This window comes from Myodes glareolus, chromosome 5, assembly GCF_982192425.1.
Source record: "Myodes glareolus chromosome 5, mMyoGla1.1, whole genome shotgun sequence".
Taxonomy (NCBI): Eukaryota; Metazoa; Chordata; class Mammalia; order Rodentia; family Cricetidae; genus Myodes; species Myodes glareolus.
Window position 1 is genome coordinate 113,043,575 of NC_142030.1, and position 19,452 is coordinate 113,063,026.

At 39.7% G+C, this 19,452-nt stretch overlaps 1 protein-coding gene across 5 annotated transcripts in view; it reads right to left on the reverse strand.

The window, feature by feature from the left end:
* Positions 1 to 19,452, reverse strand: part of Pign (phosphatidylinositol glycan anchor biosynthesis class N) — a 148,145-nt gene that overhangs the window by 59,071 nt on the left and 69,622 nt on the right. For all 5 annotated transcript variants that reach the window (XM_085688424.2, XM_048443860.3, XM_085688423.2 and 2 more), the window contains 4 exons: positions 18,121 to 18,229; positions 12,454 to 12,562; positions 8,055 to 8,157; positions 113 to 215 (listed from right to left, as the gene is read on the reverse strand). In XM_085688424.2, the coding sequence (XP_085544550.2) occupies positions 113 to 215; positions 8,055 to 8,157; positions 12,454 to 12,562; positions 18,121 to 18,229 (424 nt within the window). The remainder of the gene's footprint in view (positions 1 to 112; positions 216 to 8,054; positions 8,158 to 12,453; positions 12,563 to 18,120; positions 18,230 to 19,452) is intronic.

The following is a 19,452-nucleotide window of genomic DNA, read 5'->3' on the forward strand; positions in this document are numbered from 1 at the left end:
GTTTTTAAACTGCTAGATTTCTAGGCAGAAAGAATTTTTGATGAAATAACAGTGTAACATTCTCAGCGTAGAGAATGTTTTAAAACAGAGCAACAATTGTTTGGGTGGCTACCTTCTGTTTACAGGAAACGCCAGGCTGTTGTAGGGTCTCTTGTTCCATGTGTATCCAGACAAACATCAAGCAGGACAACACTAATGGAAAGAGAGCTTCATACCTAAGAGACAGGAAGTGAGGGCACAAAGATGAGAACACTGACAGAGAAGGCTGAAAATCAAAGCCAGACTCCTTCCTAAAATAACTGTGATGGGGGCTGGAGAGACGGCTTAGCAGTTAAGAGCAATTGTTGCTCCTAAAGAAGATCCAGCTTTGGTTCCACATCGTGGCTTACCATAGTCTGTAATGCCAGATCCCAAGGATCTGTTACTCTCTGCTGGTCTCTATAGGTATCAGGTACACACACAGTGCATATATTTAAAAGCAAAACAGTCATATACACGAAATAAAAATTAAATAAACCATAAAAATAATTGAAGTAATACTCAAAATCTTTTAAGTTCTCCAGACAACAGTAGAGAAAGATACATTTAAATTTCAACTCTAACAGTAACTTGTTTTGAACTTAATTAAATTTTGAGATACATGTTTAAAATACTGGAAATATTTAAAAACATTTTAAAAGAAGGTAACAGTTATTCATAAAAGAAAGAAAATGCTAAGACAAAGGTAAAAAGATAACTTGGGAAGAACAAACACTAATATATGTATCAGGGCAAGACAAATATCCCCAACTTCCTAAAAGGTAAGTTTGATACAAAAATACAAACCCCTAACAAGAAAATAAAAGGGTTCACAAAAGCATGAAAAGAAGTCTGGCTCTGTCAATAACTGATATGGAAATCAAAACAAAAATGAGATGCCATATGTACTTGCCATGTTTGTCAACATAAAAACACAGTGTTGAGAAGAGTACACTGAAATAGATTCTCATACTATGTGTATAGAAACACTCTATAGTGGAAGACCATCTAATGCTATGAATCAAAAATATAAAAAAACATTCTAAACCATAATAAAAGAACATTAATTCTAAGAAAAATCAAGTATGTGCACTATGAGTCTTACTATAAAGAAGTTTACAGAAGGGGGCAATAAAGGTGTGAAGGTCTTGCATATCCACAGGACAGTGATTACAAATGTACCTGTACCTCTGTAAGATGGAAGACAGTAGACATAGAACAAAAAAGGGAAGAAGGAAGGAAGGAAGAGAGGAAGGAAGGGAGGGAGGGAAGGAGGGAGGGAGGGAATGAGAAAGAGAGAGAGAAAGAATGAATATTAGGTTTTTTCCACACTGCCAAGCCTTTTCAAAATTGCTTCTGCTCTAGCTTGGGGTAAGTGCTCCACCTCCATGATCCCCAAATGCTTCATTACAGCACTTACCATGCTGCTTTGGTCACATAAACACATTTAGACTCCTCCTACTTTAGGAACAGAGTCTGGGTACTATGCAAATCTAGCTCACATGAAGTGGTTCTAAAAGAATAACCAACTTTATTAAAAGCTACACAACAAAAAGACGTTAAGTAACTTTGCTTCACTTTTTACCACTGAACTCTAGGTCCTATGACACTATTTCCCAGACATGAAAGTGCAAAAGAAACAAAATGCTTTCAACTCTACCACAATGGTAAAATACTGAAGACTGGGCAGAAACATCTAGATTTGAGGAAATACATACAATCACCTTGTGTGTAGGATATAGGATGTCCTAGGATATGAGTATAGACTATATACATGAGAGAATATCAATAGCAAAATGGACAGAAAAAGTACAAAGCAGTTATTTATAGCCCATTAAAATTGCGTTTAGCATTCTTATTTGAAGGAAAAATAGCATTACTAAGGATATGATAAAATAACATCTCTTGTAGTTCGTTGGTGATATAAAATAGCACTGTCCTAAAAACAAATAGAACTTTCTGTTAAAAAAAGTTCATGCTTAATGGACCTCATACATCACAGTGAAAACCATACAAAAACTATCTAAACTCACAGACACTCAGAAACAGAAACAGCCAGTTTCAGAGCCATCAACCCAGTTCCATTGTTCAAGTCTATTCATTTCCTAACCCATAAACTCAACTTTCCAGTTTTTACTGTTAACACTGCAAAACACAATTCTTATTCTATAGCCATGAGCAGCTGCAGTGCAGGCCTGCATTACTGCAACAGTCCTTTGGGTGTGTCTGCTCGGTGCTCAGGGTGCTGACATGTGAAAGACAGAAACTTGGCTAATCAGATCAAGAAGGTGCATTCCCTAGGAAAAGGCAGATGATGACTTTGAAAATATTTAAGTATTTGTCTATTTTTATTTTCTATGTTTGAGTATTTTGCTTGCATGAACATGTATGCACTGCATGCATGTTTAGTATACAAGCAGGCCAGAGGAGGGCACTGAATCCCCTGGAAGTGCACTTACAGAGAGTTGTTAGTACCATATATATTCTGGGAACTGGCACCGGGTCCTCAGAAGAAGCAACCAGAGCTCTTAAGTGCCCAGCCATCTATACAGCCCCATGGCACCAGGACTTTTACAAACAGATTCAGTTTGTAAGTATATGAAAGTCATTCTTTCTAATAATACACAACCACGAATCGCTCAGTACTTCAGAGCTCTGGCCCTTTCTGAAATGCAGACAAGATCAGAGAGAAACAGAACTCCTAAGAGACTTTACCTCTTCAGACAATTTTTCAAATATATCCAGCAAGTCTAAATTAATATGGAAAGACCAATAAAATGTCATCGTGGACTAAGAGAATGTAATGAAATACTAAGCCCTAAATTGCAATCTGCTGGTTTGGCCTCTGGGCAGATTGGAATGGGCTGAAAATGCATTTAGATTTGTATTATATTTTGCTATGCAAAGGGATAATGTAAACAAAATTTCAAAGGGAAATATTTAACAACTTAACAGACAAATTATTTTCAGGATTGTAATAGCTTTCATTTGCATAAATTTAATTCAGGGCTGATTACTAATGAGTCTTTTTATTCATTAAATCAAGGATGTATTGTTAGAATTTAAGATTACTATTACTCTATAATACAATAAAGCTGCATTTATTCTAAGAATCTCTTATGTCTGAATATTCACTGAATTATACAGAGAAACTTCTATTTTGTCCAAAACAGTGATGAACTACATGATTTGCAAAGCTGCTAAGAAACCAGGAAACTGTACTAACCTGAGTGGCTAGAACATGCAGTTCCAAGACCCTTTCCAGAGCCAAACCTTGACTCTGGGAGTGATGGCTCTCTAATGCATTAATTAGTGAGTTCACACTCGGCAGTGACATTCCGATTTTAGGCATGAACTTTCCTGATCTTGATTTTCTTAAAATAAACTAATGTAATTTTGATAATCTGTTTGAGGATCTCTCAAAAACCATTAAATTGATGATTAAAAACACTTTTATTTATTATATATTATTATAAAACTTGTCTCCAGGGTAAGTTACAGAATAAATCACTCTATATTAAGAAATTCTTTTACCTACAAACTTAAACTATTATTTCTTTCATCCTTATACTCCTTTGTTTCTAATCCAGATCTATTTCTAAGATTTATATTTTACTCTTTTTTATTATTAATTGAATTTTTTTCACTGCCAAAAATTGAAGCCAGACCCCTGTGCATTACAGAGAGACGCTTCCATGCTCCTTGTGGGATCTTTGTCTTTATTGTCAACCCAACAGAATCTAGAATCAGCTGGGAGACGGGCATGTATATGAGGGATATCCTGACCATGTCAATTGTGGGAAGGAGACCCTGAACTGCACAAAACGTAGAAGTCACATGAGCACTACCACGCGGTCACGGCTCTCTGCTGGTGGTGACAGATGCCTCTCAGCAGCGGCCGCACCACACTCTGGAACTCTAGTCCAGAACAAACCCCTTCCCCGAGTCCCTTTTGTCAGAGCATTTATCACAGCAACAGGGAAAGGCTTTTAAAGGACAGGTTCCTGCTATATGGCACTGACTGGTCTCAAATTCAAAACCACTGCCTCCGCCTCCTGAGACATGTTCCACCATTTCTTTAAAACTGATTACACATTCCTTTGAGCCCATAAAAGGTCAAATCATTACTAAGTGACTGTTAAAAAAATTAGCACATATTTCTTTATTCTAAAATACTAACTTTCTCAAGTAAACCCCTAAGTGTGATTTGTTTTGTTTTCAAGACATGGTTTCTCTGCGTAGCCTTGCTGTCCTGGACCTCACTCTGTAGACCAGGCTGGTCTTGAACTCATAGAGATCCACCTGCCTGTGCCTCCCGAGTGCTGGGAGTAAGGTGTGCGCCACAGTCAAGCTACGTGTGTCCTCTTAATAGAACAACATCATCCCCAGAGAAGGGAATTTTATCCTTCATTATATAAAACAAAAACTTTTCCATATTTTAATGTAAAGGCTGCTAATATAATAGAATTATTCTAAAATTTTAGCAGTAATGTGGGGAAATGAAAAGTGTCTCAAATTAGTTTATAACTATTGAAAAAGAACAACTAGATTCTCACACACTTCAAGATTTATTTAAAAACTGCATATCTCAAAGCAAGCTCAGCATAAGATTTCTTTGTAAGCAACTAAGAAAAGTTTTCATGGTGTCCATGTTATATGTTCATAGCTGTGTCCCACAAATATGTCAGTCAGGGAGAATGGAAAAAAACAGGATACGTTGGGACCTTTGGTGAGAGGGAATTTACTGCCGCCCCACTTCTCAAGTCTAGATCACATGGGATGCTAAGGTCCATCGGCAAGAGCTTTCAGAATGTCTCTGTAATACTTAATTAGGATGGCTAAAATTCTTGAAGAGTGAACAGGCCTTGGACCCTAGATGACCTCAACCTGTTGATAGCACCATGGTGAATACCGGGCTGAGTCTAATTTGGGTCAAGATACCATATATTAGCCAAAATTTAAACTATCAGTGGTATTTACTCAACTCTTCTGTCCTGTTTATCATTTGTTCTAAAGTAAAAACTCTTTATCCTCATAGGATGTAAGGAAGGATTTAGCAAAATCAAATTCAAATGACATGCCTGGAATGTCAGTACTCAGGAGCCTGAAATAAGAGTTTGAAGCTAGCTGGGACTACATACTGAGTTCAGTTGGAGTGTGTGTCTGGAAGGCAAGAATTCTTCCCTTCAAAGTCAACATGGAAACTATAAAACTGCCTTCACTAAATTTTAAAGTAATGTTTCAGAGTTCATGGCAAATCAACGCACCAGATTCTTTGTTTAAATCTATTTGGTAATAAAGTTTCAATTTTGTTTTAATTGTGCACGCCTTTAATCCAAGCACTCAATGCAGACTCAGGCAGAGCTCTGTGAGTTCTAGGTAAGGCTGGTCTATATAGTGAGATCCTGTACCAAAAACAAAAGGAAAAAATGTAATGTTTAAAGGAGATTTCTTTTTATATGCATGCATGTTTTCCTGCCAGTCTGTGCTCATGCATGCAAGTTCCTAGAGAGGCCAGAAGAAGACACTACATCATGTAGATCTGGAGATACAGACAGTTGTGATGCTTCTGGGAACTACGCTTTTCTGCCAGAGCATCAAGCAATCTTACGTGCTGAGCCATCAAACCAGCCCTAGAGATTTTCAATTTTAAACAAAAGTGAAGTAACTTCTTTGGAAATACTTTCAAAATTCCTTATACCAAAGTAATATTTTAATTGGAATACATGTAAGTAAGAATAAAAACAAAATAATATATTCAAATAGTAATGAACAAATTAAAGTATTTGAAGACTCTGTTTTTTTCTTTTGGTGGTGCTAAATACTAAGTTTGGGACCTAACACATGCCGGTCAAGCTTTCAACCCAAGTTATACCGCAACCTTGAAGCATACTTTAAAATGCATTAAGCAATAGCATCTTTGTCAAGAACAAGGCCATAAGAAAGCCTCATTCAGCAGAGTGCATGTATTCCTTGCTTCCTGTGGCCTGCTGTGGTGGGCTCCAGCTGTTCCCCAGAAGCCATACTGGAGCACTATTCTGGATGCACGTTCTCAGCTACTTTTCCTGCTTTAGCGCAGTGATTCTCAGCCTTCCTAATACCGCGACTCTTTAATACAGTTCCTCATGTGGTGGTATCCCCCAAGTATAAACTTATTTTTTTGTTACTTTCTAACTGTAATTTTGCTGTTATGAATCATCATATAAATATGTGATAGCAAGATATCTAAGAAGCGACCGCTGTGAAAGGGTAGTTCAACCCCAGAGGGGTTGCCACCACTTGAGAACCACTGCTTTAGACTAATCTATGAGGTATATTAAAAAAAAAAAAGACTCTGCTTTGCACTGTTTTAGTTATGGTGGTTTTGCCCCTTAGCCCTGGAATTCTCACTTGTCCACATCCAGCAGGGGACTGCGGTGGGGTGGGGATGAATGAGCCAGAATGGGAAGTACCCAGGCAGGAAGAGCACTGGAGGATCTTCAGCTGCTGCACCTAAGCCCTGCAGCCTGGTCTGCTCATGCTCAGAACCATCAGAGGATTGCCCAAGCTCTACAAGTTGTCCTAACTCCCTTATGAGCCCTTGCATGCACTGGCAGTTAATTAAGATAATTTTAACAGTGTCTCCAGTCACACATACTCTGGAAAAGCCAAATTGGGCACTGAGACTAGAATCCCCAAATCATTTACAAACAGAACACCAACACTACTAATACCAACACCAATAATGAACAAAGACGGATGAGGTCATAAGTGTGGAAGCAGTTATCTATGCCCTCAAAGCAGGAGCACCGTGACATTGCTCTGCCAAGGGGAAGTTTCATGGGCCAGAGCTGAGATTTCATGCTATGACAAAGCGAAGGTCAGACTGATGTCTAAACCTCTCTAGTTTAGGTGATAAAAGCTGTGAGGGATGTGAGCCTTAAATTAAAGGAGTTAAACCGTGAACAAATTTTCTTCAGTTTCTTATTTGTTAAAAAATATTTGCTGTATTTCCTGCTAGATCCCTGCCTTTGAATAGGTTTTAAAACAAAATAGCTTTTTTCTTAAGTACAACAAGAAGCAATGATGCTGTTTTCTATTACAGACAAATTTCTGTTTCCCTTCTAGAAGTATACTCCAGTCACTTATCAGAATAGAGATCATATCACTGTGGGAAAATATATTTTAAAAATGCAACAAAAATAAAGATCATTCTTAAAAAACTCTTTAGATTTAAAATTCTGCCTTTATCCATCAGGATTTCCTAATACTATAATTAAATAAAATTTCAGCAATTACTACAAGTAAAAAGAAATAACAGACAATACTATGAAAATTATGAGGAAAAATAAAGTAAAATTTTAGATCAAGTTATTGGTGTGTGATTTCCCCTCTTTATGCTGTGATTATCATTAATGAATAAAGAAACTGCTTTGGACCTATAGCAGGGCAAAACTTAGGTAGGTGGGGAAAACTAAACTGAATGCTAGGAGAAGGAGGTGGAGTCAAGAAGAAGCCATGGTGCCACTGCCTGAGACAGATGTGCTAAAACTTTGTTGGTAGGCCATGACCTCATGGCGATGCACAGATTAATGGAGATGGGTTAAATTCAGATGTAAGCATTAGCCAATAAGAAACTAGAGCTAATGGGCCAAGCAGTGATTTAATTAATACAACTTCTGTGTGATTATTTCAAGGTTAAGCAGCTGGGAAACTAACTAGCAGTCTCTTTTACCTACTTACATAAAAAACATAAAATATTTATAATTCATTCTTCAATATTTAGAAAACATTCTTATTTCCAAAACTTAGCTACTAAAGGAGAAAAGTCAATTTAGCATTTCAAATTTGCAACTGTGAAATCATATTTTAAGAAAAGTTTATACATATATGTGCAACAATAATAATTATAGAAGATGTCATGAACTTGAGAAGGAGAGGGAGGATAGGAGGGGTTGGAGGGGGGAAGGAAGGCATAGAAATAATGAAATAAACAGTGCTCATAAAATTCTCCAAAAAAAAAAAAGATTTTTTTTTAAATAGAAAAAAGTTTATACCCTGTGCTCAGAAGCAAGTAGGTTGGCATCAAGGAAAGAAGTATGCTGGAGAGTCGCTGAAAGAGAGCTGTGGAACTCAGGAACGGCACAACCAACGAGGAGGCTGCAAAGAAAGAAGAGTCCTGTCAGCTCTTCAGACCCAAGAGACCCACCACCACTCGTGCAGCCTAGGCTTTGTGACCTTTAACACAATGCAGGGTTCTGTAAGAAAACAAAAACATTACACTCTTAACTAAAATTACACCTGGCTTTAATTATATCATTGGCTAAATAACTCAGATTTTCTCAACTTTATCCAAATCAAATCACTACAATATTAACCCCCAAATAAATAATTATTTTCTCATGAAATAAAATATATTACTTAATGTTCAGCAACTTGTTTCTTTGACATTTATGTCGTAGTTCAAAGACAACAAATTCTCTAGAAATTGATGATGTTTAATGTCAGAGAAGTAGGCATCTAGAGTTGTAATGTGCCACGTGGTATATCAGGATCAGGAAGGAATGACTTCACCATATGTCAGAGTTGTGGAAGACAGAGAAACAAGATATTTCATAACAAAACCAAATTTAAACAATACTGGTGTTTGTGTGTTGCTTTCATTGGTTAATGAATAAAGAAACTGTCTTGGCCTAGTTGATAGGGCAGACGTAGGTAGGTGGGGAAGACAGAACTGAATGCTGGGAGGAAGAAAGGCAGAGAAGGAGAGACACCATGGAACAGCCAGAGACAGACATGCTGAATCTTTCCCGGTAAGCCACTGCCACATGGTGATATACAGATTAATAGAAATGGGTTAAATCAAGATGTGAGAGTTAACAAATAAGAGGCTAGAGATAATGGGCCAAGCCGTGATTTAATGAACACAGTTTCTGTGTGGTTATTTTGGGGCTAAGCAAGACGGGCAGCTGGGACGAACAAGCAGCCCCTCCTTGCAACATAATACCTATCCACAAATCCAGCCCTACAAAAAGTGCTAGAAGGAAAACAACAACCCAAAGAAGTTAGTAGCACCCACAACAAAACAGCAAATAGATAATATCACATCAGCAAATCCCAAAGAAGGAAAACACACACACTACCACCACCACCACCAAAACCAAAAAATAACATGAATTAACAATCACTGGTCATTAATATCCCTTAATATAAAAGGACTCAATTTGCCTATAACCACATGGATACAAAAACAGAATCCATTCTTCTGTTGCCTACAAGAAACATACCTCAACTTCAAAGACAGACATTACCTCAGAGTAAAATACTGGAAAAATATTTTTCAATCAAATATACCTAAGAAACAAGCTGGTGTAACTATCCTCTCAACTAAATCACCACTGAGTCAAGGAAGAAATAAAGAGAAATTAATGACTTCCCAGAATTCAATGAAAATACACAACATATCCCAACTTACGGGACAGTATGAAAGCAGTGCTAAGCAGAAAGTTCACAGCACTAAGTGCCTACATTAAGAATTTGGACAAATCTCACACTAGCAACTTAACAGCATACTTGAAAGCTCTAGGGAAAAAAAAGAAGCAAGCTCACCCAGGAGGGGTAGATTACAGGAAATAACCAAATTGAGGGCCGAAATCAATAAAATAGAAACAAGGAGAACAATAGGGAGAATCAAAGAAACAAAGAGATCGTTCTTCAAGAAAATCAACAAGATAGACAAGCCCTTAACCAAAAACTAACCAAAAGGCAGAGAGAGAATATCCAAATTAACAAAATCAGAAATGAAAAAGGGATATAACAATAGACACTAAGGAAACCAAGAAAACAAAAACCAGGATAGCCAAACCAATCTTAAACAAAAAAGAAACTTCCGAACGCAACACTACCCCAAACTTCAAGCTCTATTATAGAGCTACAGTGATGAAAACAGTTTGGTATTGGCATAAAAACCGACAGGGGACCAATGGAATGGAATTGAAGACCCGGACATTAATCCACACACCTATGAACACCTGATTTTTGACAAAGAAGTGAAAACTGTACAATGGAAAAAGAAAGCATCTTCAACAAATAGTGCTGGCATAACTGGATGTTGACATGTAGAAGAATGTAAATAGGTCCATATCTATAGCCATGCAGAAAACTCAAGTCCGACTGTATCAAAGACCTCAACATAAATCCAGTTATTCTGAACCTGATATGGAAGAGAAAGTGGGAAGTAGCCTTGAATGCATTGGCAGAGGAGACCATTTCCTAAATAAAAATAACACCAGTAGCACAGACACTGAGATCAACAATTAACAAATGGAACCTCCTGAAATTAAGAAGCTTCTGTAAGGCTGAAAGACATTTAAGGAATCACTCAGCATCGTTAATCATCAGGGAAATGCAAATCAAAACAACTCTTGAGATACCATCTTACACCTGTCAGAATGGTTGAGATAAAAAACACTGAGGACAACTTATGTTGGAGAGGATATGGAGTAAGGGGAACACTCCTCCACTGATGGTGTGAGTGCAAACTTGCACAGTCACTTTGGAAATCAGTATGATAGCTTCTAAGAAAACTGGTAATCAATCTACTTCAAGACCCAGCAATACCACTCTTGGGAATATACCCTAAGATGCTCAACCATACCACAAGGACACTGCTCATCTATGTTCATAGCAGCATTATTTGTAATATCCAGAACTTGGAAACAACCTAGATGCTCCTCAATTGAAGAACAAATAACGAAAATGTGGTATATTTACACAACAGAGTATTAACGGAAAAAACAATGACATCATAAAATTTTCAAGCAAATGGATGGAACTAGAAAAAAAATCATCCGGAATGATGTAACCCAGACCCAGAAAGACAGATACGGTGTGCACTCACTCATAATTGATTACTAGATATAAAGCAAAGGACAACTAGATCATAGTCTACAGCCTCAGCAAAATTAGGTAACAAGGAGGAACCTAAGCGGGACACACATAGATCGCCTTAGGAATTGAGAATTAGAGAAGTTCTCTTGGGTAAACTAGGAGAAGAGAAGGAAGGCGATGGGGGAGGAAAACATGAGGGAACAAGATGGTCAAGTGAGGGGAGGGACAGAGAGGAAGAGCAATGCAAGAGACATCTTGGTAGAGGGAGCCATTATGAGGTTAAAGAGAAACCTGGTACTAAGGGAACTCCAAGGAATCCACAAGGATGACCCCAGTTAAGACTCCTAGCAATAGTGGAGAGGGAGCCTGAACTGCTCTTTCCCTGTAATCAGATTAGTGACCACCCTAATTGTCATCATAGAGCCTTCATCCAGTAACTGATGGAAGCTGATGCAGATCTACAGCCAAGCACTGGGCCGAGCTCCTGGAGTCCAGTAGAAGAAAGGGAGGAGGGAATATGTGATCAAAGGTCGGGGGCTTAAAAATATGAAAGGGAAAACCACAAAGACAGCAGACCCTAGCTAACGGGAGTGGACTGAGAGCTGGGGGAGCCTACATGGGACCAAACTAACCCCTCTGAATGTGGATGACAGTTGTGTGGCTTGGCCTGTTTGTGAGCCCCCTGGCAGTGGGACCAGGATTTATCCCTGGTGCATTATCTGGGTTTTTGGAGCCCATTCTCTATGGTGGGATACCTTGCTCAGCATTGATGCAGGACGGACAGGCTTGGTCCTGCCTCAACTCAATACATCAGGCTCAGCTGACTCCCATGGAAGGCCTTATCCTCTCTGAGGAGTGGATGGGTGGTGGGGGGAGAAAATAGGGGGAGCAGGAGGAAAGGGGGAGGGGGAACTGTGGTTGGTATGTAAAATGAAAAAATTTTTTTAAAAGACTTAATTCCATCTCTTCCTTCTGTGTATTCACTTTTGAAGCACTTGTAAACCACCATGTGGGTGCTGGGTTCAATCTGAGTTCTCTGCAAAAGCAGTAAGCACACCTAATCACATAGCCATTTCATCAGCCCCACATCTAACATTCTTAATTAAGGGTGCCACAGAGAGGACATGACCAGAAATACCAAACAGTTTTATAAAATATACACCATGCTGGGAAATAGCTAGTCACTTTTCGTCATTTGCTAATCTGTGTAAGACCTGGAGATGTAAAGACTGACGTGAAAATTAAATATATGTTGTGCATATACAGGATGGAATATTCAAAAACAACTTCTTTTAGAATCACTCGGGAGATGTTATTAGATGTACGTAAGTCCACAGTCCAGTCATCAAGACATAAATATTCTGTCAAGTAACTCTTATTAATCTATGTATGCTCATGAGAGTTCTACTTTTCTTTGTCAGTTCCATAAAGAAATAGAAATAATAGCTGGCTACATTTTCCTTCATCAAAACTGCTTCTTTCAGTTCAATAGAGACATAAAGGTATCATTTTTAAGATAAGAGACTAAAGATAAATTTTTCCAATTTGGTTCGAGGGGTCACTTACCTAATGTGGCCCAGCTCACAATCTGATTCATAAGAGGCAGGCCTTCTTTCTTTAGCAGACTGTGGTGGGTGTTGTATACAACATACATAGAAAACATTGTACTCAGCATCTGAAAACACACAGCAAACTGGTTAATAAAGGGAAAGCAGGGAAAGGTGACACATTAGAAAGAAAATGCTGAGAAAGCTCTGAGAAAAACTGGAACTGGAACGTGGCTGAAATGCTGGGACTACCAGGCTGCCTTGTACTCCAGAGCTGTGAGTTAACTCTGCATTCTAAGCCCCAGACTTGCCTGAGGATGACATGAGGCGCACACACTCAAGAGCGTTACAGCATCCTCATCAGTGCTTCTCGCTACAGCATCCTCATCAGTGCTTCTCGCTACAGCATCCTCATCATCAGTGCTTCTCGCTACAGCATCCTCATCATCAGTGCTTCTCGCTACAGCATCCTCATCATCAGTGCTTCTCGCTACAGCACCCCTCATCATCAGTGCTTCTCGCTACAGCATCCTCATCATCAGTGCTTCTCGCTACAGCACCCCTCATCATCAGTGCTTCTCGCTACAGCATCCTCATCATCAGTGCTTCTCGCTACAGCATCCTCATCATCAGTGCTTCTCGCTACAGCACCTCTCATCAGTGCTTCTCGCTACAGCACCCCTCATCAGTGCTTCTCGCTACAGCATCCTCATCATCAGTGCTTCTCGCTACAGCATCCTCATCATCAGTGCTTCTCGCTACAGCACCCCTCATCAGTGCTTCTCGCTACAGCATCCTCATCAGTGCTTCTCGCTACAGCATCCTCATCATCAGTGCTTCTCGCTACAGCATCCTCATCATCAGTGCTTCTCGCTACAGCATCCTCATCATCAGTGCTTCTCGCTACAGCACCCCTCATCATCAGTGCTTCTCGCTACAGCATCCTCATCATCAGTGCTTCTCGCTACAGCACCCCTCATCAGTGCTTCTCGCTACAGCATCCTCATCATCAGTGCTTCTCGCTACAGCATCCTCATCATCAGTGCTTCTCGCTACAGCACCTCTCATCAGTGCTTCTCGCTACAGCATCCTCATCAGTGCTTCTCGCTACAGCATCCTCATCAATGTTTCTCGCTACAGCACCCCTCATCAGTGCTTCTCGCTACAGCACCCCTCATAAGTGCTTCTCGCTACAGCATCCTCATCAATGTTTCTCGCTATAGCACCCCTCATCAGTGCTTCTCGCTACAGCACCCCTCATCAGTGCTTCTCGCTACAGCATCCTCATCAGTGCTTCTCGCTACAGCATCCTCATCAGTGCTTCTCGCTACAGCATCCTCATCATCAGTGCTTCTCGCTACAGCATCCTCATCATCAGTGCTTCTCGCTACAGCATCCTCATCAGTGCTTCTCGCTACAGCATCCTCATCAGTGCTTCTCGCTACAGCATCCTCATCAGTGCTTCTCGCTACAGCATCCTCATCATCAGTGCTTCTCGCTACAGCACCCTCATCATCAGTGCTTCTCGCTACAGCATCCTCGTCAGTGCTTCTCGCTACAGCATCCCTCATCAATGTTTCTCGCTATCTAGAAGCATCTGTTACAAACGTTGAACATTTCTTAAATTATACAAATAAGAAAGTGTGTAGTTTAATGCCTTTCTCATCTCTGTTCCTCTGAACAGCAATAGCCATGCATTTATTTATTCAACACATTTTTGCTGGCCCTGGGAACTGAGACAGTATAAATGCTCATTACACGTTACTGAATGGGAGGGGTCAGCTTGACGTCTGCTTTCATAAAAACTGCTTTATTGCAGTATAGTCTCTCCCCTCATTTATGCATTATCTCCCTTTGTGCTGACATGCTAGACTTGAACATTTTTAACAGATTCTATATGCATGACAACCAAAAATATTATCCATCTGTATAGAAAAATGACTAATGATCCCTGAACTAGTGAACTGATTACCATTTTAAAGAAATTAGCTAAAGTATGACCACAAGAAAATAAGCTCTCAGAGTTTAGGTCAGTGGTCTCATGAAATAGTAGAGATAAAATGAATTTATTTTGTCTTCTCGTGGCATAAATAAAGATACAAAAAGTGCTGTGAATAAGGCAATGGTGAAATTCTAATGCTTTCTATTACAAGACACTGTGGGGGTTTGAATAGGAATGGCTTCCGTAGACCCATGTGTTTTAACGCTTGGCCCCTAGGGAGTAGCACTAATAGGAAGTGTGACCTTGTTGGAGGAAGTGTGTCACTGTGGAGGCGGGCTCTGAAGTCTCACACCATGACTAGTAAGTCAGTTCACTTCCTGTTGCCTGTGGATCAAGACAAAACTCTCAGCTCCTTCTCTAGCACCATGTCCGTCTGCAGGCTGCCATGCTTCTCACCATGACAATAATGGACTAAACCTCTGAAACTGTAAGCCAGTCCCAATTAAATGCTTTCCTTTATAAGAGTTTCCACGGTCATGTTGTCTCTTCACAGCAAAAGAAACCCTAAGTAAGGCAGACATATTCTATATTCAGATGCTAAAATGAGAAGAAAAAAAAAAGTCTTGGCACTCATAAAATATGTCAGGCATCACAGGAATTAAAGCAAATAATTAAAAGTAATGCAAGAACTTTATGATGGAGTTATATAACACTCAGGAGTATTTCTAATAAAGTATATTAGAACTTAAGCAGGATATTTTCCCCTCCTGGAGAGAGAGTTAGGAACACACACTCCTGTCACAGCTCTCACTGTTGTAGGCGGATTCTGTCAAAACTACCCCAGCTTCAGAGGAAAGCCAGTAAGTGTGCCATTTATAATGAAACATATGTTCATAGGCTTAAAAGGATGTTTACAAACATTTCTTCTCTACTTATGCATTGATTATTGCTCTCCAAGAATGAATGTAACATGTTACGCCTTTTAAGCACAGTATATTTTTATTTCACACTGCTTTGTTCTGAGAGAAAGTTTTGAGGCGGCTCAGACATGGCTTTCTCCACTAAAGGACAGAGAGAAGAGCTGATGTGGAAGCGCGAGAGGGGGGCCTCACGTGGGAATGGAAGCTACTGCAGGCACTTCGGATATCAAACTAGAAATAGAACTGACATAAAGCCGGTTGAATCTTTCTTGGGCATACACCCAAAGGGCCTTATATCCTTCTACAAAGCCACCTGAATACCCATGTCCACTGATACTCTATTCTAATAGCTAGGAAAGAGAATTAAGCTGGAGAGCTGTTAACAGATGAAAGGGTAAGAAAAATACAGCACAATTTACTATTGCTGAATTTGACTGCCATGACTATTGCACACATAAACTCACAGTGCTATGATTACCTGCACAAGAGCAAGCCAGGCTACATTATGGCATAGATGGGGAAGGTAGTCTCTAGGCATTGCCACCAATTGGGAAGCTACTGGAAGCGGACAGCTATGAGAGAGGGAGAGATGGATAATCCTTCTTTTCTGAGGTTGTTCTCACTGGTTGGTTTCCCATGCTCCAGTGGATGGCCCTGCACCCATACATATAAGTACAGCACTAGATGGACTTGGTGTTACACATACATAATGGGATATTACTCAATTGAAAAACAAAATGAAATTATGAAATTCATAGGTAAATGGATAGAATGGAATATAATCATTCTGAGATACCTGAAACCCAGAAAGACAAATACTGCATTTCTCTCCTATATCTGGAGGATAGATTTGACTCTTTGGATATGTATGTTTAAATTAGAGTACCAATAGATGGCAGGAAACCAGTATGGGGCCAAGGGAGGGCATTCAAGTTGTTGGTCAGACTCTCTCAATAATATTATAGGCTATCGCCATAGCTTTCAGTTACCCTCTAGAGCTTACTGCTAAGATTTCTGCTGAAGACTCTGCATACATGAGTCATAGGACATGGAGAAGTTAAGTGGTACCAACTAGGAAGCTTCATCCCAACTCCCTAGCTTTTACAGTGCAGGAAGGTGCCATGCATGCTACTGGGGGAGAAAAACAAGCAACAGTTTTACCCAGATGTGAGCCCTTCCACTTGAAATAATGATGCAACTGGCAATACAGGACCACTGGTGGAATAGCTGCACAAATATTACAGGAGTAACCAGCCACTTTCTGCTTGGACTGGCCCTCCTTGACAAGATGGAGCTCATTCCTTGTACCGTTAACTGGACCAAAAACCTGTGACTGGCGAGGTCAAAGGCCCTAGATTAGAGCCTAGCACTATTATTCTGCTAAATGGATACTAAGTGTTCCCTAATTCTCATCTTTATACCCATACAGCAGAGCATCTTTCATCACTCATCACAGGCACTATTTTTTATAGTATATGGAGATCAATACAGAGTACGCGTGGTCAACATGCAGAGAGTGAGGGATCATTGTGAGGGGGATGGAAAGATTATGAGAGCCAGAGGTGGTAAATGTCAGACACGACAGCACCACTGTGTACATGAACCCACAACTGCACGCACAGGCCTGCAGGAGACGGGGCGGGGAGCACATAAAGCCCCATCCCTCTCAGAGAAGTTACTGGCAGCTGGGGGCTTCTGGAGGAAGTTTTCTTCAGGAATATAGCAGAAAGTAAATCCAGTGGGTTTAAGAAGCAAACACATGGCTGGGCGTGCTGGCACACACCTTTAACCCAGCACTCGGGAGGCAGAGGCAGGCGGGTCTCTGTGAGCTCAAGGTCAGCCTGGTCTACAAGAGCTAGTTCCATGACAGGGTCCAAAGCTACAGAGAAACCCTGTTGGGGCCGGGGGGGGGGGGGTGTTGGAGAAGAAGCAAACATATGAAGTTGGAAAGAAAAGTGTTGGGAGATAAGGGAGAAATTGAAAGGGGGAAAAAAAAGGGAGTGGTTTTGACCAAACCATATCATAGGTATGGATAAAATGCTAAAAAGAAAAAAAACAACAAAAAAGGCATAAAATTGAAGAAGGAACATATTCATGGGGACATGAGAGTAGCTGACAGAGGAAATTAGGGATTGATATAATTATATTTTATTGTTTATATGTATGAAATTCTCAAGAATAAAGAAAACGATAATAAAAAATACATTTAAATCTTAAAATAAGAAATAAAGCCTATTGCTGAAAACAAAAAATTAAAGTAAAACTAAAAAAAGTACTTTCTATTCTTATGTATAAAATTATATCATTTTATGAAATACGGTACTATGTAATCTCTATTACAATCTCACTAACTATTTGCTATACTGACATTAAAACACAAGCTGGCATTAAATTACTGAAAACCATATATCCTGTAAACAGAATATCTGGGCATCAACAAATGCTAAAACACTGAGGGTAATGTTCTTTCTGCTGTACCACAGCGGGCAAACACCTCCAGCCATCTCCCAGGCTGTCACTTCCAAGCAGCTTGGTGTATGTGGGGATGGCACAGAATCTCCGTGCAGAGGAAGAACTTACAGCTCATGTTTGGTCAGGAAAGATGGCCTAACGTCTCCTTGGCTGCGGCTCTGGGAATCTTTGGCTGCGCCTTACTGAGCTTATGCTACTTAGGTTTATTTCTGTGCGCTACCTGAAACAAAAACTTACTTCCCAGGTGACAGTCTTGAGTGACAGGAACACAGGAGTGTAACAGAGTATAATAATGATAAGATACACTTTATTATACGGGTACTATGACATGCTATTGACCTGTGTAACTGACCTGTAACAGAAGCACCAACAGCTCCTCCTTCGCCACAGGAGGTTTTCTTTTCGTGAGAGTCGTTACAATAGCCAGGGACAGCAGAAGGACCAGCAAGCCCGCACCCATGCTGTTTCAAAACATAGTTCACATTAAAACTTTTCTAAAGAAGCTTACTAAAGACAGCATATGAAAACATGAGACACTTTGTGCAAATGCAGAACTCTCAGGCATTCCAGTTAATCCACAGGAAGCAGCAGTAAAGCTGGCAGAGGAACAGTGGGAAAGAACAGGACAAGCACATGACAGGGCTCATTGCAACCTCTCCACAATTTCAGTATATTTACCTTATTATCCTCTTTCTCTCATTCATTCCGTGTCATTCACTAACTGCAATGTTACTTAATCTGAACTGGGCAAACACACAGAGAGAATATAAAGATAGCTAAACAAATGGCTGTCGTCATGGGCCATGCAGATTCTAACTCTGAGAATCACGCACACAGCATCCTGTTAGGCCAATAGCTCCTTCCTGTCACTGGTCTTGGTATCTCCCAGCTGGCATGGCTGTAAGGTAGGGCAGCGGTCCCAAAGGTGTTGAGGGACTACATCACCATACACGTATCCTATAGATGATGAAGTAGTTAATTTCCTTTTCTAGACCATCAGGAAGATGGTCACTGAAATCACAGGTAACAAAAAAAAAAAAATCAAGGAATTTTAGCTCTATTTCTTTCTTCATAAAAATCTGATTAATATAACTGAAAGTATGTTCAAGAATCAATGTAGAACTCAAATTAAGAGAACTTAGGAAAAATGAGTTTCTTAGAGAAATAAGCAAGTGTAAATGCATGGTTAGATATAGGCCTAGAACATGGTAGACATTTGTTTGTTTTAATTTTTCAAATAATCTCTGAGAATCATAAGACAGTAACACTTTAAGAAGTATTATAATAAAACTCAGAAAAAATGTTTGCTTCTTCCCTTTCTTTCAAAAACTAAATTGCATTTTTACTCATTGGCAACTCCTTTGCATTAGTACGCTGGGCTCTCAGGAAGCTGATGGTCACACTATACACCTATCTGCTCTTCTTACTTTATGCTTAAATGTTTCACGTATCTGTTTCTGCAATCCAGAGGACGGAATTGCTGTGAGAGATCAAATGGAGATGGAACTTCCTCTATGAACTAAAAATAAAATAAGTTGTGAATAATCACAGGAAGTCAACATGAATTTAACATTAATAGTAATTTAAATCAAGTTTAGGAGAAACACCACAATTTTCAAAACCACAAATTTGATTTTTCACATTTTAGAAGATGTATTTGCTTTCTGAGTCAGCCTTTAGTGGA